The sequence below is a fragment of the Alligator mississippiensis genome, chromosome 3 (genome assembly GCF_030867095.1).
Source record: "Alligator mississippiensis isolate rAllMis1 chromosome 3, rAllMis1, whole genome shotgun sequence".
NCBI classification, from domain to species: Eukaryota; Metazoa; Chordata; order Crocodylia; family Alligatoridae; genus Alligator; species Alligator mississippiensis.
This window is the reverse complement of record NC_081826.1, coordinates 155791885-155816928: the sequence shown is the minus strand read 5'-3', so window position 1 is coordinate 155816928 and position 25044 is coordinate 155791885. Positions and strand designations below refer to the sequence as shown.

General features: G+C 47.4%; 2 protein-coding genes across 7 annotated transcripts in view; one reads left to right on the top strand and one right to left on the bottom strand.

The window, feature by feature from the left end:
• The window catches only part of HOOK3 (hook microtubule tethering protein 3), a 129088-nt gene extending 119880 nt beyond the window's left edge, over positions 1-9208 (bottom strand). For both annotated transcript variants that reach the window (XM_014596169.3, XM_019490667.2), the window contains exon 1: positions 8971-9208. In XM_014596169.3, the coding sequence (XP_014451655.1) occupies positions 8971-9027 (57 nt within the window). In that variant the 5' untranslated portion in view covers positions 9028-9208. The remainder of the gene's footprint in view (positions 1-8970) is intronic.
• An 18-nt stretch (positions 9209-9226) lies between these two features.
• Positions 9227-25044, top strand: part of RNF170 (ring finger protein 170) — a 38334-nt gene continuing 22516 nt past the window's right edge. Inside the window, exons 1-2 of one of the 5 annotated variants that reach the window (XM_059724568.1) lie at positions 9227-9314; positions 10599-10656. Coding sequence is in view for 3 of the 5 variants with exons in the window: in XM_059724566.1 (XP_059580549.1) it covers positions 9787-9967; positions 10599-10656 (239 nt within the window). In the remaining 2 variants the exon portion in view is untranslated. The other 4 variants (XM_059724569.1, XM_059724566.1, XM_059724567.1 and 1 more) reach the window with 4 other exon arrangements.

Genomic DNA, 25044 nt, shown 5'->3' with positions numbered 1-25044 from the left:
CATACGTTTAAGTTGTAGCCAATAAACAGGCCACACCTACTCAAATACCTCTCATTTTAACTGCTGTCTGTTTATTAACTGCCCTTACCTATTCCTTTTGATGATTCTTTTTCCTTAAACAGCATTTACCAATAACATTCTACTAGAACATGACTCTGAGCATTTATAATCTTGCAGGACACAACCATTTCCCGCCACCTCTCCCAACACCATGGAACTGCAATTGAGATTATATAAGAAGAACCACCTTAGTTCACTTTGCTGGCCCCCAAGGTCTTTACAAGTCTGAATAAGTGGAAGTAACTGTATAATTTGAACCCACAGATGCAAAAGTCTTGAAGAATCAGAGTTACTACTACACAAACTAGCTGCTTCATATTTTTACTTGTGGAAGTCTAGTAAACATTGCAAACCAAAAGATGAGCTGAGAAGTTTTAATTAAAACAAAAATGATAGAACTGTTCTTCAAATCAGATCTAGATGGCATAGTAGTTCTCAATAAACATGTGACAAAACCCAGCTACTAGACCAGAAGATTAATAATATGGAATTACTGCAGAGACAAACCATGGGAAATTGAATAACCATAGGAAAGCAAACAAAGACTGACAATGCAGACAAAGCACATGCTCCAATGAATACTCTAATCTATTTTCAAGCCTCAAGGCCCTTTTACTTCTACAATATAGAAGCTGGAATGAGGTTTTGAGAATAAAACTTTAAGACTAACAACCCATTTTCAGACAGGACTCGAATGTTATTTAGATGCAAAAAAACCCAAAACCTGGATGAGAATGCACACAGCGTCCTTGTAGAATGCCATAAAGTTAGGAGCTACAGTTGAAGCCTGCAACTCAATTTTCTCACAGCTGTAACTGCAACAAAAAATGCTGCCTTCAGTGACAGGTAAAGAGTTCCCAAAAGTCCATAAGGTGACTTAAGTGACACTAATCTGAAATACCCAATTTGTGCAAGTTCTCTGACAAGTGTATAAACACCTAATTTTTCAAGTAAAAAATGGCAGCTGTGTGCATTTTCATTAATGACAAAGAACAGGCTGAGAAACTTCAAGCATAATAAATATTGACAGCACTGATGACATGGACACGAGTTAAGGAATAAAGTATCAGAAGCTAATAGTGAAAACCTTTTTCCCTTTGAAAGAGTTTCATTTCAGTACAGATAGTTTCTTTGACCACAGCAGATGCAACATATATGCAAAGGTGCTGGGATGCAGAAAGAGCTGTTTTCTTGGGTTATCCATGGAACAGTACTGCCTGGCCTCAGCTGAAAGAATAACTATGATGAACCTAGCCCCACATTATTTTCCAGATCATTCTTCCATTGGTTCTGCTTAGAATATGATGAAATTATCAAGAGAAACAAAACTCCTGAAATTTTGTAGCCAATAGCAAATAACTGGCTGTTACAGATGCTGGGCAGAGGCAACAGGAGAAAAGCTACATGTGAGACAACAGGGAACAATGGTAGTTGCACCTTGGTTCTCTTCCTAGGGGCAGAAGAGAGTTTAAAGAAAAAGTCTTGGTTGGTCGCTCACAGTCCTCTGATTTCCAAAGTAGTTGAAAAAGGACCTTACCAATATAAGTTAAGTGGCAGATGAGTAAGGATCAAGAGTAGCACTGCATATGAAACAAGATAATATCTATGTTTAGAGGGGAAGACAGGTACACCAGTAAATGCAACAGCTTTGACACTCTTCAGAGAGGGAGCCTTCAACAAAATTACCGCAAGAGAACTTAGAAGGCCTTGGGAACCCAAAGGAAGAAAGAGAACACCTAGGGGGAAACCCAACCCATATTCAAGAACTACCCAAGAAGTATTCAAAGCCATCCCAGCTGACCCACAATCAAATGAGAAAACCCAGGAACTCTCTCTGAAACTCCAACAGATCCCTCCTTTAAGTAAGTATCATGTGGAACCAGGACCAAGAACATAAAAATATAAGTGCCATACTGGGTCACACCATCTAGCTCACTATCCTGTCTCCTACAGTGGAAGAATAATCTAGCCCTGTCCATTACCTTTCCTTGCATCCACCATTGTTGGTTTAGATATCCTAAAGGAAACATCTCCAACAGCTCTGTTAAGCAACTGTTAAGAATAGATCTATTGTACATGATTTTGTCTTAACCCCTTTTTAAACCAGACTGTTATCTGCCACTACCACCTCTGTAGCAATGAATTTCACAAGTTAACTATGCACCGTATAAAAAAGGGCTAAGAACATAAAAAAAGGGCTGTCCAACTTCTTAGCAGCCAAGGGCTGCACACCACAGAGGCCAGACCTCCAAAGACCACAGCCCTACCCTCACCTCCCTAGCTGCAAACTCCTCACGGTGTATGTCCTCCGTCCCTTGCACCATACAGGCAAGCAGACCCTCTCCCCCCTGCACCAGACAGGTAGGCAAGCACAGCCCCCCACCCTCACTGCACCACACAGACAGGCAGGCATCCTCCCCACTCCTCTCTGAACCACACTGGCAGAGCAACGAGGAAGAATCCACACCATCCACAAAGAATGGTGGGGACTGGTACCACCGAAAGGGCCAGAAGCACCATAAAATGAGGGGTGCTAGAATAGAGGCTCTGAATCTGCAATTATGCCTACAGGAATGTACATACCACAGAAATCTATAATGCTACAACTGGACATAAATATCTCAACTCCTATAAATATCCAGTTTCTCTCTACCTGCAGAAACACCATCTTATAAGCGAACTTTCATGGCAGAAGGAAGGAAAAGGAAAAATGTAGCTGTGTGAGGCAATATATAAGAAACTAAAAGTTACCATTCGTAACTTCTTTCTCTCTGTCCTAATATCTCTGGAGACTTACTACAGACAACTAGCTAACATTGTTTAAAACTGTAGGAATCATCAAAGAGGCCAATCCCTTATTTAAAAAAAAAACTGATTTGTGAAATTATGCCCTGAACATATAGCACCCTACAATTTCAGATATGGTTATACTGGAATTACATTACAATGAAGCTGCCATCTAACATAATTGAAAAGACCTGGGGTGTTAAGTCAAAACCAACTCAACACAGACTTTAAGCCAAAGGCTTTTCTGATGCTGCACCTACAGCAGAGAAATGAAGTCTAGTTGAATCAGATGTTCTGAAAATTAAAATCAGAAAGATAAATGCATATCCATGCCAGATATACTGAATCAGGTTAAGAATGGTTGGAGATCTGCCCCAGGTCAACACTTGTACTGTTTTTAACTGCTGTGGCTGCAACACTGTCTGGGCACTTATTTGGGTCAGATCCAGGAGAGTGTAGCGATGCCTCTCTTCAGTTGTGCGGTGCATGACTGGGGAAGGAAGAGTGCTCCTGCCCTTGTTTGCTTCCCCACGCTCCCCTCCAATGCTGAATTCAGAAGCAGAGGAAAAGAGAGCAAAATTAACACTCAGCCCCTGGGCTCCATAGCTGTATGAAATGATGGATTTGCATGCCAGAGCTGCTCATCCCCTTCTTTCCACTGCTGCTAAATAAGGCTGGGATGGGGGGAGGGGCAGGGGCACAGGAAGGGAGGGCAAATGTCAGTGGCATTCACCCCTCAAACCCCAGAGCCCTGTGAAGGCAGGGGCTCCAGCCAGAGCCTGCACCAATCAGCTGGGTAGCTCACAGTGTACATGGCACTTGCAGAGCTCCGGCAGAAGAGGCACTGATTTGCTGGTAAGACCAGAGAACTCACTGAAATCCATGACTGCCATGAAAGGGCTGTAATCCTGGATCCACCAGTGCATCTTATCCCGTAGTAGCTAACACTTCCTCAGAGGGGATGGATACTGGATGGTTCCAGAAGGCAGCACTGTTTCCCAGCAAGCGACAAACTAGAGCCCTCTGCTGACTTAGAATTACAGGAAACCCTCGCTATTCACGGGTTCAGCACTCGCAGTTTCAAATATTCACAAATGCCAAACCCGCATCTTAAATACACTTACAGGAGCTCCTCAAGAACATATCCCCCGCAAATGGCAAGGGTCTCCTGTACTAGTTCTGAGAAGCTGGCAGGGGAAATAGCATGACCACTAAGGCAGTTCTGCTAGTTACACCCGGGGATAACTGCTTTTCTGGCATGGGGCAGTACCCTTGAAGGTAACTTACAGTTACTCTCCCATGATTGTTGCCTGTGGGAAGATCTTGGCTTTACGCCCACTTTATGGAAATGGGAGACTTCTCCCTATTTTCCCCTGGGGCCTTACAGCTGAGGACAAGCGAAACCTGGGTTCAGCATATGAACCCCAAGCCTCTGGATTTGGGCCTACACGTAGGATACCTGCCGAAGGATTTGGAAACTTTTGAAGTCCCAGGTCAGGGGGAGGATGTTTGCTGGTAGTAGGGCCACTTACGGTTTTTGGCTGACTCGCGGATTTGGAATTGATTTGGCTGATTTTGATTGGAACATGAAAAATCCCCTTTAAAAAAAATAAATAAATAAAAAATGACTAGTTCCGAGAAGCTGGGCACCAGTCTCCCGCCTCTCCTTTCCTGTTCTACTTGCTGTTCTCTTGGCTTTCTCCAGAAACTTCTTGTTCAGCTCCCGAAAGTGCAGGAAACCAAAGCTCTTCCTACAAATGTCCCAATCCATACCAGGACCCCAAGTTCTGAGGGCAGGTAAGTGTATGAGAGTTTCAAAGACGACAAAATTAAAGGTAGACAATTTGTCCCCCCTCTAAAGCTACCAAACACAAAAGTCTAAGTCTTAGAAAGTAAAAAGCTCAAGGGATGTCACACAATAAAACAGGACGTCAGCACTGCAGGTTAGCAACAGGAGGAGCAGTTTTAGCTAGCTTGTATCCACGTTAATAGAGAACTATTTTAGGCTGAACAGGTTCTAAAACCTGTGGAAAGTCTTGTATAGTCTCGTTTCACCTCTAGCAAACTGGTTGAAGCACTTCTGCGGAGACATGATTTACCAGTGTTCTAGGAGGTTAAACCAGTTTTTAAAAGTCAAATTCTCTCAAGAAAGCAAATCTCAAATAGTTTAGTCTTCTCTAAACAGTAGCTAAAATAATTCTTTTGATATCCAGAATGAGCAACCATAGCTCCTGAGAGCCACTACAGAGCTTGGAGAAAGTCAGACAGCGACAGCAACTAAGATTTTAAAAAAAACTGTTCCACAGTAAATCAACAAACTTTTTGGTCCCTTTTACAGTTTTGGGAAAATATCCCTCAGCATAGAGGATTTTAAAACTAATTCAGCTAAGCTGATTTTTAAAACCAGGTGGGGCCATACTGAGACTAGCCAGTCAGAACCACTGAGTCTGTTTCAAAACCACCTTCATACACAAAAATGTTAAACTGTTAGAACAGCCAAGGAAGCCGCACATTCAGCTGAGAGACATGAATATAAACAAAATGTTTTGACTCGCCATGATGCTATTTAAGAACTATTTACAAGTATTTCTGATAACAACCAAAATAGGAAGAAGTCAATTTCATGACTGCCATCCTAGATCAGGTGGTGTACCTGTACTTTCTGCCCATGGAATATTTGAGGAACACTACTTGTTCCTTTACAGCTCTCTCCTGCAATGGGGTTAAGGATCCCTACACATGGAGAGTTGCAGAATCGAGGATTAGGCTATCTAAAAATGGTCCTGCATATGGCTAAGCACATGACTCCCACGCATTAAGAGTGTCATGGAGGAGAAGTAATAGTAGTCAAGCATTTCCATTTTTAAAGATTTTTTTCAGGGCTTTTACCTTTGTCCAATGTTCACCTTTTAGGTTCATATTTCCAGGACACTTCTCTGTCCCAGACTTAGTTTTATTTTGTTTCCTATTTTGGGGTGGAGGAGGTTCAAGCAAAATTATTCTGGTTTGCAAAGAAACTGAATATAAATGCTTTCCAAAGGTAACAAAAGTTTCCTCCTTTTACTGAACAAATCTTATCTTTGCAGAAAACAATTTGAAAAATGGCAGGGATATAGCTTCTAGCTCAGGGGCCCAATTATTTAGGCCCAAGGGCCACATAGGCTGTTTCAGTGAGATGTTGCAGGCTGGGTCAGAACCCCTCCCCCGCAACAACTCACCAAAACTCCCTATGTAGAACAGCCCTGGGCAGCAGTGTTCAGGAGTGAGAGGGGCAGGCAAAGCTGGAATCAGAGCGGGGTCACGAAGTGGTGACAGAGCGGGGCTGGGTCAGAGCCACAATCTGTTGCCCACACACCTCTGCAACAGGCACAAATTCTATGGGCAGAGGCATGCAGGGAGCGGATGTCAGCTCTGCCCTACCCCAGCTGACAATCCTGACCCCAGACCCAGATGCAGCTCCCCACCCGCCTGCATAACCTGTCCATTCAGCTCCCTGAAGCAGCATCCAGGGCTGGGACTGGGATCTTGGGGTGGTGACAGTGCCAGGCTGGGACAGGGCTGGAAACTGCTGCTGGGCCTTGATGGGAGGCCACAGCACCCACAAAGGAGAGAGGAGGGCTGCATGCCCTGTGGAGGAGGCTCAGGAAGAATCCTCCCTTCCTCTTCCTCCAGCCTGGGGTGAAAACCCCAAAGATGCGGAAATGAGAGGGGCCAGGGGGGTGACTCCACACCCCACCACTTGTAGTAGCCAGGACCAGGCTGAGGCTGGGGGAGGCAGGTTGCACTGGGGCACCCGTCCCATTCCAGCCTGTAGCTCACCCAGGGATGCCTGTGCAGTGGCTGCAGTCCCCAGCCCTGCCAACTCAGAGAAGTGCAGGGACAGCAGCAGTGGCAGAAACACCAGAGAGGGCATTGCATCTGGGGCCCAGTCTCCACAGAGACCTGCCTCCAGCCTAGGATGCAGCTCCCCACCTGACCAAGCAGTCTCCATGGAAACTGACGCCCAGGGCAGCACCCTCACTGGGGCTCCTGCCACTGCCCCCATGCCACTGTGCTCTGCCCCATGCTAAACCAGCCAGGCTGAGGGCTGCCACCATCACATGGGCATCCCTGGGTGAACTGTGGGCTGGCACAGGACAGGGGTGACCCAGTGCTGCCCAGGAAGGCCAAGGGGACCCACCACAGGCTGGGCAAAATTGCTCTGCAGGCCATATTTTATCAATAGGAAAAACAGTCTACTGATACTAGACGCACAGAGTAAAACATCTGCATATAGAAAAGGCAACAGGAAAAAATTGTGCATCCTGGAGTATTTGCCTCACTAAACATTAGCTGTATGAATTCTACAGCTATCTGTCAAATAGTTTGTAAAATTTCTTCGGCTTACCACCCGCTTTAATACCCGAGAGCCCCACATTTTTTAAAAACTCCATATCAGATCTTAGTTCCATATTCTCTTACAAAAGAGTAATAGAGGTTTTCATGCATTGGCTACAATTTAAGGACTTAGGTTGTAAATAATCTAAATTATTAGCAATTGTCTCAAAGTGTTAGGCTTAGACAGACATGTAAATAGGTCAGGTGACTTTTAACTGGGGTTCACTATGGTATTAGAGGCAACTTAATTGCCCTCCCCCAACACCCAGCTGCATGCTACAATATCACTGGTTGCAATGACTCAGTGGTAGTCATGCCAGAAAGATCTTTGGTGGGTTATGTGTTTCCAAACAGCTGGCTGTCTCCAAAATTCCACAGCCACATATCATTTTAAGCATCCATGCTTAAGTAGGTAGGTCCCTGGGGCACTGCTGCCTCAGTTTCAAGCTTAATGCAGTCCTTAAAGCACAGAGAGCACGTTCAAGCATTGGTCTCTATTTGCCATCGTCTTGCAAGCCCTCACAGCACTGATTCTTTAACTTCACAGCAAGCCCTTTAACTTCACCATCCCCACAATGCAATGCCTTTCTTTCCCCAGACCTGTACAGAGATCTGCTCTTCCCTAGGTCCCAACTCTCCTCTCCTGTCCTGATTCCTTGTAGCATTCAACACCAGAACAGATGGAGCCAAAGGAAGGTCAAGTAGCTTTGCAAAAGAGGACAGGAGCATTAGCAAGGACACAAAGGGATTGAGGGAGAAAGTAAGAGACTGGACTACTGATCCCACACCCTTGACACAGACATGGGCATGGTCTCCTCAACACATTACACACAATCCTCTCCCAACCAGCCCCTTGGTACACCCCATCCCTCCGCACATGCACACAATGCTGTCACAGAGCTCCCAGTCTGTCCCAGTTGAGGATGTGGGTGGGGCAAAGGAGAACAGGGTTATCTGAGAAGAGTCACTGACCCCATTGCTCATTTCAGAACCCCTCACTGCTCAGCCTGTCTCTGAAGTTTCACAGACCATCACATTTTTTAAGCACAGCAGGATTTCTCTACAACCACTATGGCCACATTTCTCAGTTCCATACTGGGGAGGTCTACCTGGCAACCTCATTCACTTATTCATGAGAAAATAAAGCACAGACCCAAAAAATTAACCTGCGAGTGCCGAGAACTAAACTAATTATTCAAAGCGGAAGGGCAGTTTCACGGGTTACTTCTAGCTATTACACGGCGTGGAGGGAAAGCAAAACAGCTGTAAACCCAGATTAAGCAGCAGGCAGATTCTAGCTGCTTTCCGCGGCTCGGGAGCAGCGCAAGGCAAGCAGGAGCATCCGGGGAAATGAGGCCAAATGCAAGTGTGCAAAGACTGATTTGACAGGTCTGCAACTGTCCACGCTCCTCCGGGGGGTCCTGGCCTGGCCTGCACACACAGGCTCTTAGCTGTAAAAGCCAAAAGCATTTCCAGGCACCTTTTTGCAAAAGGCGAATCTAAGCAGCGAGGCTGAGCGCCCAGGCCAGGAGAAGCCGACGGCCGGCTCGCACCCGGGAGCCGTACATTCGCCCGCCACCACCCGGGAAGGGAGTCACAAGCCGCCCAAGCACGGGACAATGACGGGGGGACCGCCCGCCCCCCCAGCGCAGGCCGCCGCCGGCCTGGCTGTGGGGGGCCGCGAGCGCCGGGCAGACACGAAAAGGGGACGGGGGGAGGGGAGCGGCCCGGGCGGGCGGGGCTCACCCAGGTGAGCAGGCTCTCCCCCAGTTCGGCCCGCTCCAGGCTCTCAACGTTGAACATGGCGCGGCCGCCGGGTGGTGGTGCCGCCGCCGCTGCTGCCGGGGCCGAGGCCGGGCGGGTGACGCGGGCCGTGGCCGTGGCGCTACCGGTGGCGGAGGCGCCGCTCCCCGGGGCCGGGCCGGGTTGTGGCGCAGACACGTCACCACGCCGCCGCCGGGAACCGCCCGCTCCGCACGCCCGGCCGCCACCGCGCCTGCGCCGCGCACTGACGTCATGCCGGGGCGGGGCCGGGGGGCGGGGCGGTGTCGGGGTCCGGCCCGGAGGCTTCGCCTGTGCCCGGAGCCCAGGTAGTGGCACCCTCGATCCGTTCCCCCCTCCCCCCGCTGTGGAGCTAGGTCGGGCTGAGCCGCCACCACCGCCCGCGGGTGTGCGTGCGTGCGTGCTTACGCCTTCCTCGAGCTGTTCGCGGCCGGGGGCTTCTCTGCAGCGCCGCGCTTGGATGGCGGGGGCCGGGGCTGGGCGCGCGGCCCCGGCCCGGCGCCGGCGCTTCTGGAGCTCCCGGCGGCCCGGCCTGGTCCGCGCCCTTCCCTCGGCCAGTCTGCCCGTGCCCGGCCGTTCCGGCTCTGACCTCCTGCACGCGAGGGAGGCTGCCGGCACTTTCGGAAGTTACTCAGGAAACCTGATTTAAAAAAAAAAAAAAAGCCTCTTACTTTGGTTTCCATGGAAGGCGGCTGCTGCAGTTGGGAAAAACGGCCTTGAAATAATGTTACGAGCCTTGGTGACTGCTACAGAGCGCTCGGTGGCTCCGCTTCAGTCTTCATGCAGAGACTCTTGCGCCGGGCACCGGACAGGAGGCACCTGGGGGACACCGAAGGCTCTCGGGTCCGTCCTCCTTCACGAGCACCTCTTCCCTTTGCTGCTTCTCCTTTTTCTGCCTCTTTGCCCCATGGTTTTGCTAAGGTTTTTGCATCGTGGTCTGTTGGTTTTGGCTGGCAAACAGGTACGATGCCACGCTTACGTTCTGTTTCTTGCAACCTGTCCCATACAGCGGAAAATTCACTTTTATGCAGAAATCAAGTGTTGGCTGTTTTTTCAGAAAACAACCGTAACAGGGACATGCCTCTTCCACAATGGTAGTTGTGGTGCAGCATCGCGTTTCCTTCCTCTTCCTCTCTGGTTAGTCAGCATAAGAAGTCGGCTCCTTAAACTATCAATAACAGCCATATGGTTTTCTTCCAGGCAAGATTTTAATCTCACTCCTCATGGTTTAGCTTCAGAAAACACTAGAAACTTTGATTTGACCCTTTAGTCTAGCACCTTTAAAGAGTCCTCCAGTTACGAAGTTAGATCAGATGGATGCTTCAGTAGTTATGTGGTTTTGCCCACGGTTTGGACCACCACAAGGTCACTGCACATTCTCAGCATCACAGTGAGAAAGGTTTATCTGTGCCATCAAAACTGTGTTTTAATTCTGTAACGTCTTTCCTCACTTTGAATTTTTGAGAGGTAAGGAACATTTAGCCTCTTCTTAGATTGCAAAGGTAATCTGTATTTTCTTTGTAGCATTTCACCTTCTGAAGTATCACTCCTCCATCAAGAGCATAATAACTATTTTCATCTTTCTTGTTTAGGAAAAAATGTTCCCTGGAGGCTATTGACCTCAGACTTTCCAAAGACCTACTTTACTCGGTAAGTGTCATCATTTGTCAGTCCCTGAAGTATTTTCATGGAAGGAAAGGACACTTTTTCCAATTAACCTGTTCTTTTCTCCGTTTTTTTGTGGGGGTGGCCGGTATTGTCTTTAATGAAAAGCTACCAAGACTGTAGAGATCTCTTTCTTCAAGGGGCGTGCATGTGCGCACCTACATACAAACATACTCTGTGACTCACAGTGAGTGAGTGTTTCATGGATATTGGAGACTGCATGGCTGAATAACAGTACCAATGATGCTAGCTGTAGTTTTACCTGTAGCAACTGATGTGACTTGTAGATGTTATCTAATGAGAGGAATATTGTGGGTAGGTCCAAGTAGTTACATAGTGACAATGATACTACTAATACTCTTGTATGGTCCCCCCAGTGAGACTCCCTCCAAACTGTAATCCTTTGTTTCAGTCATCCCACAAAATGTATTTTGTCACAGAAAGTGTTACTTTTAATTTAGGCATTGCTCTCTTATTCCTTGTGCTGTTCAAAAGTTGTCCTTCCTTCGATTTCTCTCTCAATATTTACAAAATGTAATAAAAATTGAAGTCTAATATAGAAGCTTACTAACCTACTGAAATGTGTAATGTGCCATTATCTCTAGGCCTCTTCTAGAGATTAATTTCCTTCCGTGAATGGTAGGGGTGTACCGATAAAGATTATTTGGGCCAATACCGATGGCCGATTTATTGACCAGCCACATCAGCCAATACTGATCCAATTGCCAATATGTAGCACAGCAACTTGGAGAGCGGCGTCTGGGTGGTAAGTCTTTCCCCCACACCCCTCCCCCCCACAGAAGGGGTGTGGGGTGGGAGCAGATCGAGGCCTCCGCGGTGAGGGAGGGAGGAAGTGGGGCAGGGGCAGGTGCTGCCTGGGTGGGCTGGAGCGCAGAACGGAGCCAGTGGCTCATCCAGAGGGCAGGGAAGGCTCCCGCCACTGCACGCACCCGAGGAGAGGCTTGTGGGGCATGTGTCCCCCTGATCTGTCCATGGGGTGAGGGCAGGCTGCCACTGCACACTTACTCTCTGAGGCTGTGCCAGGCTCTTCCCAGTGGCTGTGCTTCGGGTGGGCAGCCGCTGGGAAGAGCCTGGTGCAGCCCCCAAGCGCGTAGTGGCAGCTTGCCCTCTCCTTGCACACAGATCTGAGGGGCACATGCTTCTCCCGGGGTGCATACAGTGGTGGGAGCCGCTCCCTTCCCCGCTCCCTGTGATGAACCATCAGCTCAATCCTATACCCCACCCTACCCCAGGTGGGCAGCGCCTGCCCTGACCCCACTCTCTCCCTCACCATGAGGGTCTCAGTCTGTCCCCGCACAGACTTACCGGCCAGATGCTGCTCTCCATGCTGCCAGACTGCACTCCTGGCTGCGTGCATGCTGCAGCTGCATGCATGCACTCATCATTTATTGGCAACATTATCAATCACGTCAACCAAAAAAGCCAATTGCCAGTAATGTTAATTTTAGTTTTATTGGTGCCAACACAATACGAACCAATGTATTGGTGCACCTCTAATGATTGGGATCTGACAATTTTTATTTCAGATCCCAAAAATCACATGTCCTGCTGTGCCACAAGTCTTGGCAGGATATGCGATTCTTGGGATCTGCGATAAAATTTGTCAGATCCCAACCATGTGTCTGCTAGGACATTGAGCTTGCTGTACCTGCCCCCCCCCCCCCCCCCCCCGGCGAGTGGAACTAGGAATCAAGGAGCTCCCTAATTCTTAGCTGCCTGTACCCAGCACAGGTAGTGAGCAGCTGTGGATTGGGGAGCTTTCCTGATCCACAGCTGCCCTCATCACACATCTTGGAAATAATGCACATGCAGCCCACATGTAGCTGGCAGCACATGTACTGGTGACAGCTTGAAGAGGTAGGGATGGGGGATGTCCCCATGTGGGAGGAACCAATGGGTTATCCCCCCACAGGAGGACATTTAAAGTCCCACTTTAGCTCAGTATTGGGCTGCACAGTGAGGCTTTAAATATCTTTCTGTGGGAGGAACTGATGGGTTCCCCTCCTTCATGCTGGCAGGCTTAAAACCCTGCTGTTTAGCCAGCTACAGAGATGTTCCATGTTAAAGATAGAACATATTTGTTGTTCATTTTCCATTTTTATAATGGAATAACTTGCCTGAATGTCTGAAATGTTTCAAGAAAAGTTGCAGGGGTGCTCACTTTTAACCTGCAGTAAATGTCTGGAGGGGGCCATAGTCACAAAATCAACAAAAGCCCTATTGGCTACTGGAGGCAACCCCTGTAAACAAATCCCCATTCTATGAAGATGTCATCTACTAGGTGGCTTGCTTCTGGCTCTTGCACATGCGTGCACTGCAATAAGGTCATTCACCAAGGGGAAGAAATAGATTCGGGGCTCCTGAGGCAGCTCTCGGAGACCATAAAAGCTAAAGAGGCAGTAGTCATGGGCAAACCTAAACTACCCAGACATCTGCTGGGAGACGCAGACGGCAAAGTCCCACCGCTCACGCAGGTTTCTAACCTGTGTACAGGACCTCCACCTGACACAGGAGGTACATGGTCCCACTAGGGGGAATGCCTTACTGGATCTGGTATTGGCAATGGGGGATGACATGGTAGGGGACCTACAGATTGGTAGCCATCTGGGGGACAGTGATCACCTAATAATAGAATTCACCATAAGACGTTGAGTGGGTAAGGTAACTAGGAGGGTGAAAGTGCTAGACTTTAGGAAAGCTGATTTCAATGAACTCAGGCGATTGGTCAAGGACGCACTGCAGAGTAGGAGTTTTGAAGGGATGGGAGCCCAAGAAGGGTGGCTGTGCCTTAAGGAAACGATCCTTCGGGCACAAAGCGAGATGATCCCCGTGCGAGGTAAAAGAGGGAAAGGGGCCAGGAGGCTTCCCTGGCTGACCAGAGAAATCCAGGGCAGCCTAAGGGCCAAAAGGGGAGCACATAAAAAGTGGAAACAGGGAGAGATCACCAAAGACAAATATACCTCCTCTGCTCATGCTTGTAGGGAGGCAGTTAGACGGGCCAAAGCTACCATGGAGCTGAGGATGGCATCCCAAGTAAAGGACAACAAGCAATTATTTTTTAGAGATATAGCGAGTAAAAGGAAGGCCCAGGGAGGAATAGGACCCCTGCTAAATGGGCAGAAACAACTGGTGACGGGCAGGGGGGACAAGGCTGAACTCCTCAACGAGTTCTTTGCCTCAGTGTTCCTAAGTGAGGGGCACGACAAGTCTCTCACTGGGGTCGTAGAGAGGCAGCAGCAAGGCGCCAGACTTCCATGCGTAGACCCTGAGATGGTGCAGAGTCACTTGGAAGAACTGGATGCCTTTAAGTTGGCAGGCCCGGATGAGCTCCATCCGAGGGTGCTGAAGGCACTGGCCAACATCATTGCAGAGCCACTGGCGGGAACATTTGAACGCTCGTGGTGCACGGGCCAAGTCCCGGAGGACTGGAATAGGGCCAACGTGGTCCCCATTTTCAAGAAGGGGAGGAAGGAGGACCCGGGCAACTATAGGCCAGTTAGTCTCACCTCCATCCTTGGCAAAGTCTTTGAAAAAATTATCAAGGCTCACATTTGTGAGAGCCCGGCAGGACAAATTATGCTGAGGGGAAACCAGCACGGGTTCGTGGCAGGCAGATCGTGCCTGACCAATCTAGTCTCTTTTTATGACCAGGTTACGAAACACCTAGACACAGGAGGAGGGGTGGATGTCGTATACTTAGACTTCAGGAAGGCCTTCGATACGGTATCCCACCCCATACTGGTGAACAGGTTAAGAGGCTGTGACTTGGATGACTACACAGTCCGGTGGGTGGCGAATTGGCTAGAGGGTCGCACCCAGAGAGTAGTGGTGGATGGGTCGGTTTCGACCTGGAAGGGTGTGGGCAGTGGGGTCCCGCAGGGCTCGGTCCTGGGACCGATACTCTTTAATGTCTTCATCAGCGACTTGGACGAGGGAGTGAAATGTACTCTGTCCAAGTTTGCAGATGACACAAAGCTATGGGGAGATGTGGACACGCCGGAGGGCAGGGAACAGCTGCAGGCAGACCTGGATAGGTTGGACAAGTGGGCAGAAAACAACAGAATGCAGTTCAACAAGGAGAAATGCAAAGGGCTGCACCTAGGGAAGAAAAATGTCCAGCACACCTACAGCCTAGGGAATGACCTGCTGGGTGGCACGGAAGTGGAAAGGGATCTTGGAGTCCTAGTGGACTCCAAGATGAACATGAGTCAGCAGTGTGACGAAGCCATCAGAAAAACTAATGGCACTTTATCGTGCATCAGCAGATGCAGGACGAACAGATCCAAGGAGGTGATACTTCCCCTCTATCGGGCGCTGGTCAGACCGCATTTGGAGTACTGCGTGCAATTCTGGGCGCTGCACTTCAAGAGGGATGCGGATAACCTGGAGAGGGTCCAGAGAAGGGCCACTCGTATGGTTAAGGGCCTGCAAACTAAGCCCTACGAGGAGAGACTAGAGAAACTGGACCTTTTCAGCCTCCGCAAGAGAAGGTTGAGAGGCGACCTTGTGGCTGCCTATAAGTTCATCATGGGGGCACAGAAGGGAATTGGTGAGTATTTATTCACCAAGGCACCCCCGGGGGTTACAAGAAATAATGGCCACAAGCTAGCAGAGAGCAGATTTAGATTGGGCATTAGGAAGAACTTCTTCACAGTTCGAGTGGCCAAGGTCTGGAACAGGCTCCCAAGGGAGGTGGTGCTCTCCCCTACCCTGGGGGTCTTCAAGCGGAGGCATCTGGCTTGGGTCATTTTAACCCAGCACTCTTTCCTGCCTATGCATCGGACTCGATGATCTATTGAGGTCCCTTCCGACCCTAACATCTATGAAGCTATAAGGACATGGTTACAGTGACAATATAGCAGCACAAGGGGGCATCCTGAATATGTACGTCAGGTCCAAGGTTGGCTTGTACAGCCCATGCTAAAGTTCACATTCCTATATCTTCATTTTTATCATTACAACGAGCTTGGGCGTGCTTTCAACTCAAAAAACAAGGTTTTTCTAGTAATACTGGTTATTGGACCAACTGTGTAGTTAGGAGAGAATTTTTGTTCTAAAAGGCGATGGTAGAAGGTGAATCAGGTTTATTAGGCATCTCTTTAGCATATTATAGAATACTGGAAAGAAGCCACAGAGTGTGTGTCTGCAACCTTCTGATATTAGGTTCTACAACGCTTAATATTTTAAAATTTCCTATTTAAAAAAACCCTCTGTCATGCAGTCTTAATACAGTCCATGAAAGAATATTTTCAGTCACTCATTCTTGTCAGATGAAGTCTATGTGGAGGATAATTCTTCTGTTAACTGTAATGTCACCTGATAAAGTCAGTAAATTTCAGGTCTTCATAACTGATAAATTATTTTACTAGTTAAAATAATAGGTGGTGCTAGAGCAGGAGTGGGCAAAATACAGCCTACAGGCTGGATCCAGCCTGCGGGTAGGTGCCTGACAATTGACTGTATCTGGCCTGGGGCAGCCCATGCAGTGCTCCTGCCCATGTTCCCTGATGGCCCCGACTCTGGCCAGTGCACACAGCTTCCCAGCAGGGCTGCTTCTGGTGCTGCTGCAGCTGCCCAGCTCCCCATGTCTCCAGCTCCTTCTGTCTCCAGTGGCTCCTCCTCCTGCCCCTGCTGTGCCATTCTGGGGAGCAGGTAGCACTGGGAAACGGCAGCATTCGCCATGGAGACATGCGCTGGGAACCACAGAACCAGCCAGGTGAAGTGGGGAAGCTGTAGCCAGGTGACTCTTGCCCCAGTGCACAGGGTTCAGCTCCTGGTCGCCTTCCACCCACTCCGCCTACCCGATGTCATGAGCAGCCACTTGCAGGTGGAAGGCAGCTGGGAGCTGGAGCCTCATGTGCTGGACAGGAACTGCCCAGCCTCAGCTATTCCTTAAAGGCCTGTCTCCTCCATTCACTGTTAAAAGGTGCCTTGGATACCGCACAGAGTAGACTAAAGAAATGTAGGACTTGCAGAAACTGGGTAAGATCAAAGGCCTGTTTTAGAACAGTCTCCTATTTCTGAAAGTGGACAGTACCAGCTATTTTGAAGGACGACAGCTGAAAGTAGAGAGCTACCTTTCTAGAAGGAAAGTTTGCACATAGGCCCCAGTGTTTGGAAGTTGGATTATATCCTTTATATAGAAGGGTTGTTGGTATGGGGGATGGAACCGAAATAACTAATAAGTTGTAATTTACACACTTGGTCTTTCAATGGAACTCTATTTGTGGACACTTATTTAAAAATAAGTTAAATTACTAAAAAATGACTCTTTATAAAATAGGGCAATCATATTAGAAAACTATAATTGTGAATTAGACCGACTTATTTTGGTTCTATTAGCAATGTGGACAAGCTCTCAAGTCTTTCTTTTTCTTTCAAAACACTTGTTTTTTAATTATTTACTCATATAACTCTTGCTGTCCTTATAAATGTCCCATTTTTTGCCTTATCTTTCCATTACACTAACACAGGGGTTTTCAACTTCTTTTAGTCTAAGTACCCCCGGCGGCCAGACGCTGAGCAGGGTGGGGAGCGCACAGGCGAGTGTGGGGAGCGGTGGAGCAGAGCATGGGTGGACACAGAGCAGGGTGGCACCGCTGCCTTCCAGGAGCACAGCTGGGGTGGGGCAGGGAAGCTCACTGGGCTGGTGTGTGGCAGCGGCAGCCACCATGTGCAAGCTTCCCTGACCCACAGAGGGGCGCCACTGCCCTGCCCCTGCTCCTGGGAGACCATGGCACTCTGTCCCTGCCTGCCCACACGTACTGCCTAGGACTGGTCCAAGTACCCCCTGCAACACCTGCACTAGCACATTTTTCTTCTAGGCATGGGTTTTGTTAAATCATTTTTAACTGGCTTATCTTTGGGGCCTAACCTCCAAAGCAACCAAGAAAACTGATTAGTCTTTTCAGAGGCAGCATTTATACCAGTGTGGGACAGCATGTAAAAAATATTAGAAGGCTAGCCTATTAGTGCAGTCCTTATTGATGGTAACTGTTTAAGAGATGAGGGTGTTCTGCCAATTTTGCATTAAGAAAAAAATACCTAGGAAAAGAAGACAGTCAAAATGTTGTCTGAGAAATGGTATTTCAGATCATCTCCCCTTGTCCACTCCAAATTCATCGTTAAAATTTTACAGTCACATCTAACCTGTTTTTAAGTGATTCAGCAAACTGATAAATTCTGTGCCATGCCCTGAAACTGAACAAAAGTATGCAAGCTGGTGGTTTCTTGGTTACTCATTGAATTTTTCAGTAATAGTACTTGTGTTTCTCACTTTGTCATTTCTAAATCATTCCACAGCCCCACAGAAAAGACCTTTACATTCATTATATACGTGATGCTTGTGTAGTGGTTCCAGGATATTTGCTATCTGTTTGGGGAACATAATAGCACATAATATGTGTCCTTGGTGAACTAGGAAGAGTTCAGATGTGCAAAAAAATGCAGTTAATTATGGATATTCTGACTTTGGGTAGCTATCAACAATGATTTTATATGTTGTAGTAGACACTAGATCATTTTAGTAGACACTGAATCCCTGGCATGTGACATTGTTCTAGCTGTGCCACATTAATAAGAGACTTTATAATAATTAGAAATTCAGAAGCATGATGAGATGATGCATCTTTACTGACATGCTTCTTTGTGCCTTTAAATATCATTGTTCTCTATATGTTCTTACAAAAATCAAATCTACTTTTGTATTCAAGACGAGAAAGGAAAGATGCAGAACAAGAAGGTAGCTTCTGATCAAGGCAGTTTTTTTGAGTAGATAGTTAACCTTGAAATATTCTGCTTGCTTAGGGCACATAATTCTTTGTTGACAAGTGAGTAAATTATCATTTATATTTATCATTAGTCATGAACACTATGATATATGGCAGTCAAGAAGATTTTGTGCCAAAGTAAACTGTACCGGTTGTTTTGCAAAGCTAAATTTCCATTTTTTGTCTCTCCGAGCACCTTCAATGTTTGCCAGCAGTATGTGCTTAGTTGCATTTTGCAGTCATCAAGGATTGTGATGTAGATACCTCTGGCCCCTGCCTGAGCACTATGGGTGTGTACACAACTGAAGAGGGCACTTCTAATCACTCTGTAACTTTTGCGCTTTACACAAAGCACTTAGTTACAGTGTGAAAGACAGCGTTTGGTGTGTGGAGCTTGCAGCCTCCATGCATTGGCCAAAGCCAGGAGGCAGGAAGTTCTGTTGCATGCCTCCCAGCATGCTCTGCAGGCTCCCCGTGCTGCTGGAGACTGCCCCCAAGCTATCAGTGACAGCTTTTAATCCTAGTCCTGCCTTCTCCCTCTAGCCAGCTGAGACCCATGGCCTGGCTGGGCAGAGGGAAGCAAGGATAGTACATCTCCATGCAGTGGAGAATCCCCTCTGGTATCAGCTAGTGGAGCCGGCCATGAGCCAGCCCAGCACACTGCAGGGGGAAGGGGTGTCTCTCCCCAGAAATCCTCCCAAGGGGGACGGGTCTCTTTGCAGAGACCAAAACCGACCAGCTGGTCCCACTGTTGGGGGGAGGGCTCTGTCTCCCTGAGGTTCTGCCCAGAACCCTTCCCATTGTGCAACCAGGTGATTGGGGACTGCGTAGCACCCTGGTTGGGCAGTGTTCCCAACCACAGCTACCAACTTTGCCCCACTCCCTCCCTTCCTCACTGTGTCCACCTTAATCTTCCCTTCCCTTCTCTCTCCCTACCCCCCGCCCATTGCCTATGCCCCACCCTATAGACTTACCTGCAGGCAGCTGAGGGAGCTGGTCTCCACTGCTGCCTGGCTATATTGCTGGCCGTGTGAATGCGCACACATGCACATGGTGCCCCCCGCGTCCTGCTCCCCCAAGCCCCAAGAACTCTGCCAGCCTGCAAGGGGAAACCCACCGTTTCCCATGATTTTTTCCTGTAAAGGAGAGTCCGCATTTTTCCTGAGCAAATGGAAAACCCAGATCCCTGCTGATCAGGCCATAGTGAAATCTGGGCACGGTCTATACTGAGATAGTTAACGAGGTCACAGGGCAGCTCCATTTTCTTGAGGCCTGGCAAGAATTGACGTCATGGAACTGGGGGGAGGAGGGTAAGTTTTTTTTTTTTTTTTCAAAACTGGTCCATACTACTGGCATGTGTTCCTTTTTTCCACAGCTTGCTAAAAAAACAGATGCTTCCTGAATCTTGAGTGAAGGGAAGTTCCCTCCCCCCCCACTTTCATTTCCTTTCCCCCTTCTTGCTTCCCCTTGGTAGCAACCAGGAGGAAGAAATTTCTGCTCCCAGCAGCACTGTCCCAACATTATAGGCACAGTTCTAATATACTTTGATAAAGCCATAAAGCAAGAACCTTCCTATGAGCTGTTTTACATAGCCAATCTCAGCTTCCATGAAAGGTGTAAGCTTTCTGATACCAGTGAGTCCTTGATGGCTGCTGTTCACTCCTCATTTTGTGTGGATGGACCCAGTCCAGCAGCAGAGCATGAGCAGTACAGGAGATGGACTACCTTCCCTTCCCTTTAGCCCTCAGAGGTTGCCAGGAGGTCATAAAGAAGATGCTTCTTTAGGGGATATAACCAGGTTATAAATGACAGAAGTTTGCAGAATTTCAGTCTTCCTCGTAACACAGCTTTCCCTCATAGATCCCCTCCACCCTTTTCTTGTGTTCAGCTTAGGTCCTGACAGAAGTGATTGTTCACTCATGGTCAGCAAATGGCTTTAAATTAATAGTTCTCAAACTTTTAAGATTCAGGGCACGCCACCACAACATTTTTGTGTTTGGTAACATCCCATTTGAGAACTACTGTTGTGCTGTCTCAACTTTATCTCAGTGATTCTCAACCAGGGTGCTGCTGCCACAGCCAGGTAAAAGTACCATGTGTCTCATGCACAGCCAGGCCAGGAAGGGTTGTGGGACACTCATGCCTGCTTTTGCCTGCATTAGGATTATTGATAAGCCTAAAACAGGCAGGAGAGACTGCTCTTGCCACAGCCCTTCCTGGTTTGACTCCATATGGCATTTCACAGAAACAGAGGCATACGGGGCAGGAAGACCTGTGGTAAACGGCTCCCCATTTGAGCATCACTATTTTAAAACTTTCATGCACAAATCTCCCTTAGTTTCTAAAAAGAGAAATAGTAATGTCTTAAGCCAGTGCTTTGAGCAAGGTATCCTAAACTTTAAAGTAAGCTTCCTAGATTTAAGTACATATGAGGGTTCACCTTCACAAGCAGTTTTATTTTCAGAAAATGAAACAACAAATCAGATATATAAAAGAAAACTTACAAAGCTAGAGAAGAGCTGTGCAATTCTTTCTCAATGTTATTGATTCTCCGTAAGGCATAGTGAGAATTCCCTATCATGATTTACTTGGATTTGGTGACTTAAATGGCTTTATTGCACTATCTATAGTTTAGCCTGCTTTGAACTCCGTGATAAGATGCATAGTCCAGTCAAGGGGGTATTCCTGGCAAACAGATAGGCAAAATAAAAAGTTGGATATAACAATTGCAACCCAGAGAATAATGGCTAGAGGTCTGTGCTCAGCTCAGAGCTCATCGTAAGCATGTGCAAAGGGGGTGGGACCCTATAAAAATCTTCCTTAAACTAAATTTCCTTAAGAGTTTTTTTCCAGGGCTTTGCCATAGATTCAGTACGTGGCTCAATTTTAAGAAATAGCAATTGCAGGTTAACATCTGATATCCTTCTAAATCTGATGGCATACACTTTGGGGAACATTGTGAAAAGTAAATCACTGTGGATCTAGACAAAAGTCACCTTCCCTTCTCCCACGTCCTTCAGTGAGAGACTCTTCAAAATGAACCTCAGCTGCTGCTCTCTGTGAGGGCTCCGCATGGATTTTACAGACCATTTCTGCTTTGGCAGATAGTTGGAAGAGCAAGGCCAGGACTCCCAGAACCATTCAGAATTAGACACTTCTCTTGAAATTTGTTTCCCACATCTAGACAGATCCCCACTCTCTCTTTAGAGCAGGCCTTCATCCAGGAGTGAGCCATGTTAGGAAATAGGTACTTGAGGTAATCAGGGGAAATATTTAGTAAAACTCATGCATTGTCTCTGGGACAAAACAAACATTATCAATAAGATTCTTCCTAGCATTAGAAAATGACAATTTCAACAATTCATCTTTTATGCATCGCTGTATTAGAATAAGTTTAATGGAGAAGCTGGTTGGAAAGGGAATAAAAATCTCCTTTCCTGCCACATACAGTTCTTAAATATTATATAGCAAGGTTTAGACCAGTGATTCTCAGCCTTTTTAGACTCAAGGCACCTCTCATTATACCCAAGGTACCCTTCAGAAAATGCTAACTGTTAGCTTTCTCTTTTTTCGAGTGTGGAAAAATAATAGAGCAATTCCCCTGTTCCAAAGATCTCAGAAAGACCACAGCAGATCAGAATGTTTCTAACACTATGGATTCCTAGCTGTACTTGCTGGCTTTATCCTGTGAATCATGCTTGCCCACCTGTTGTGTCAGGAACAATTTAACATAAGGTTCAGATAGGACTGTGGGTGACGGACCTGGGAAAATCCATCAAGGCTGCCTGGGCATCTGGGGGCAGCAGGGAGCACAGCAAAGGAGTAGATCAGAGGGAAGGAATCCTCATACATTTTGCTCTGCTTCTGCTACTCATGCTAGTAGATCTTTCCATGGTAACTCTCATTGTCTTGCCATATTAAGAACAAGGCTGCAGTGTTGGTGCTCATAAACTACAATACCTTCAGACAGATATATCTGTGTTTGTCTTTGCCTTAGGGCCAAACAGTTCCATTGGGAAGGGAGTTCTTGGGGTGATTAGTGTAGTAGTAGAGGTAGTAGAATAATGAAGTAATGAAGTTTTGATAGGACAAGGAAGGACAGCAGAAATGTAAGAGTTGTGATCTCTGAATGCCACCTGGGCTTTGCTGGAGGTATTCATGTTCTACAACTGTATTCATGGTGTGATGAACTTGCCACAGGAGATTTGCCAAAGGAAGTTTCCTTATGAGTGGAAAAGGAAAAAAAAAAAAAAAGTGGCAGGGGAACTTGGGCAATGTATGCAGTGCAGTGTAAAGAGGAGCCCAGTCTCTCCATCCTTAAAAGGTTTCTCATCAGTATAGCTTTCAGACTCATTTGCACAGGAGGTCGTACCCATGTAAGTATACCAATATGGTTAAGCTGCTATATTTTACTGCTATCACTCTTTGTGTGAATACTGACTTCTTGTAGAATAAGAGTATGTGTTTTAGTGTAGCTTAGCTTATATTTCTTTGGAAGCAGTTTAACTCCAAAAAAGCATTATTATACTGAAATAAATGAGTAAGGGAGTTATATTGAGATATAATACTCTAAAGCAGTGGTCACCAACTGGTTAATCTCGATTGACTGCTGGATCATGGAGCCTCTGACAGTCAATCTCAGTCTGGTGAGGGATGAGGCAGCTTGTTCAGCTATGGGCGCGGGGTTCATTCTGCAGCTGCATGCACCCCAGCAGAGGCCCAGAGGGTATGTGCCCTGTCTGCCATGCTCACCCTGAGCCTGCTGTAGGCAGCAGGCAGCAGCAGGATACTGGTACACTTCCCTGTGGGGCTGCAGCTACACCGCTGGGATCCACGCTGCTGCTCTGCAGTCCCCGCCCCCCAGGTGAGAGGTGTGTACTGGCTGGGATCCATCCCTGCTCTGGGGCTGCCCAGACTGCACCTGCTCCATACCCGGGCTGGAGGAGCAGGGCTCTGGTGCACTCCACTCTGCCCCACGTGGGCTGTGTTCAGGAAGGCACTACTCGCCCCCTGCCCCCCAAGCCTGCTGGGCTCCCTGTCCCAGCCTCCCCCATCCCACTCTGAGCTCTGGGCTCCAGTTGGGACTTGCTTCCCCTTGGCAGAACAGCAAAGGCCGTGTCCCAGGGCTGAGAAGGGTCCCAGAGATGCCAAGAAATGACAGGAGAACCTGCCCCTGCTTACCCCAGGCTGCTGGCCATTCCCCGCACCAACCCTGCTGCAGCTCTGGGCCAGGGAGGATGTGGCTCTGCCTGGCAGGGATTGGGACAGGGCTGGGGGGAGAAAGCCAGGGGGGCAGAAACTTGCAGCCCAGGGCCCCTGGGGCTCAGGCTACTGGGATTGGGGTGGGATTGAGCCTAGGTGGTGCCAGGGAACAGGAGAGGTCTGCATGGCTGATCCCAGCAGGGTGCTTTTGACAGCTGGGCAGGGGGTGGGGTGGCAGGGTGGGGCAGGGGGTGGTAGATCCCAGATTGCTCTTTATTTCAAAATGTGATCTTCACCTTAAAAAGGTTAGGGACCACAGCTCTAAAGTTATAACCTCTCTTATACCAGGATTATTTTCTGCGTAGACAAAGCCTCAAAGCCCTGGATTCTTTAAATTCTCCATGCTAAAAACACAGCCACTTGCACATTTTTCCCAGTCCTGGCCTCCTGCACAAATTCACCAATCAAGCCCCTCCCTATCCAAGAACTCACTTTTACTTTGCTCCTCAGGAAAAGCACAGGTTATGTTAGGTTGTCCGTAGTAAGGGGAATGATTCTGTATTGATAGAATTTTGAAAGTTCAACAGTGGCCTCTAGTGAAATTAGGGAGGTGAATGGATGTTTTGTGCTGAATTTGGAGATTAAATTTAATTATTAAAGTGAGAAGCAGGAATTTTAGTTCTGACTTAAATGGAAGTCATAGCCATTTCCAACTACAAGCACCTTCATAATATTTAGAACATCTTCATAGTAAGAAGCTGGCTTAGAAAGGAGCATACAAAAGAGTGAGTCCATCAAAGTAAGTGTGTGATGTGAGTGGGAATTGAGATGCTGAATGTTTAAATGAAGATGCTGGATGATGATAATACCCCTGTTACAGCTGTGTAGGTGGCACTTAGTGCAAGTACATATTAAGTAGATAATAAGTACAGAATTGTGTTGTGGGCTTCATGCAAACTGTGGATTGTATGCCTTCAGATTCAGTGGTGATGGGGACCATGTAACTGTACAGACTCAAAAGAATAATTAGTGTATCTACAATAATGGGATAATTTTCTTGACCAGTATGAAATATCCTTCTCATTTCTTATCTCGAAATCATTGTCACATATTATTTGGGAGCTCATATCAAAGAGATAAGCCAAAGGTGTCATAGTCAGTTAATAATATATTATTAAAGTAGAGTAGAACGTAGGACCTGGACTGTTCCACAACAGTCTGCTGTTTTTTATGTATCAGTATTACAGAAAACTATTGTGCTAATTCCAACTTTCTTTAATTTAGATTCTTAGCAAGTCACTGGTTTGCTGCCTTCAGAAGAAATGTTCTGTATAAATATTGCTCTGAATTTCAGTAGTTAAACTGACTGTGGCACACTTGC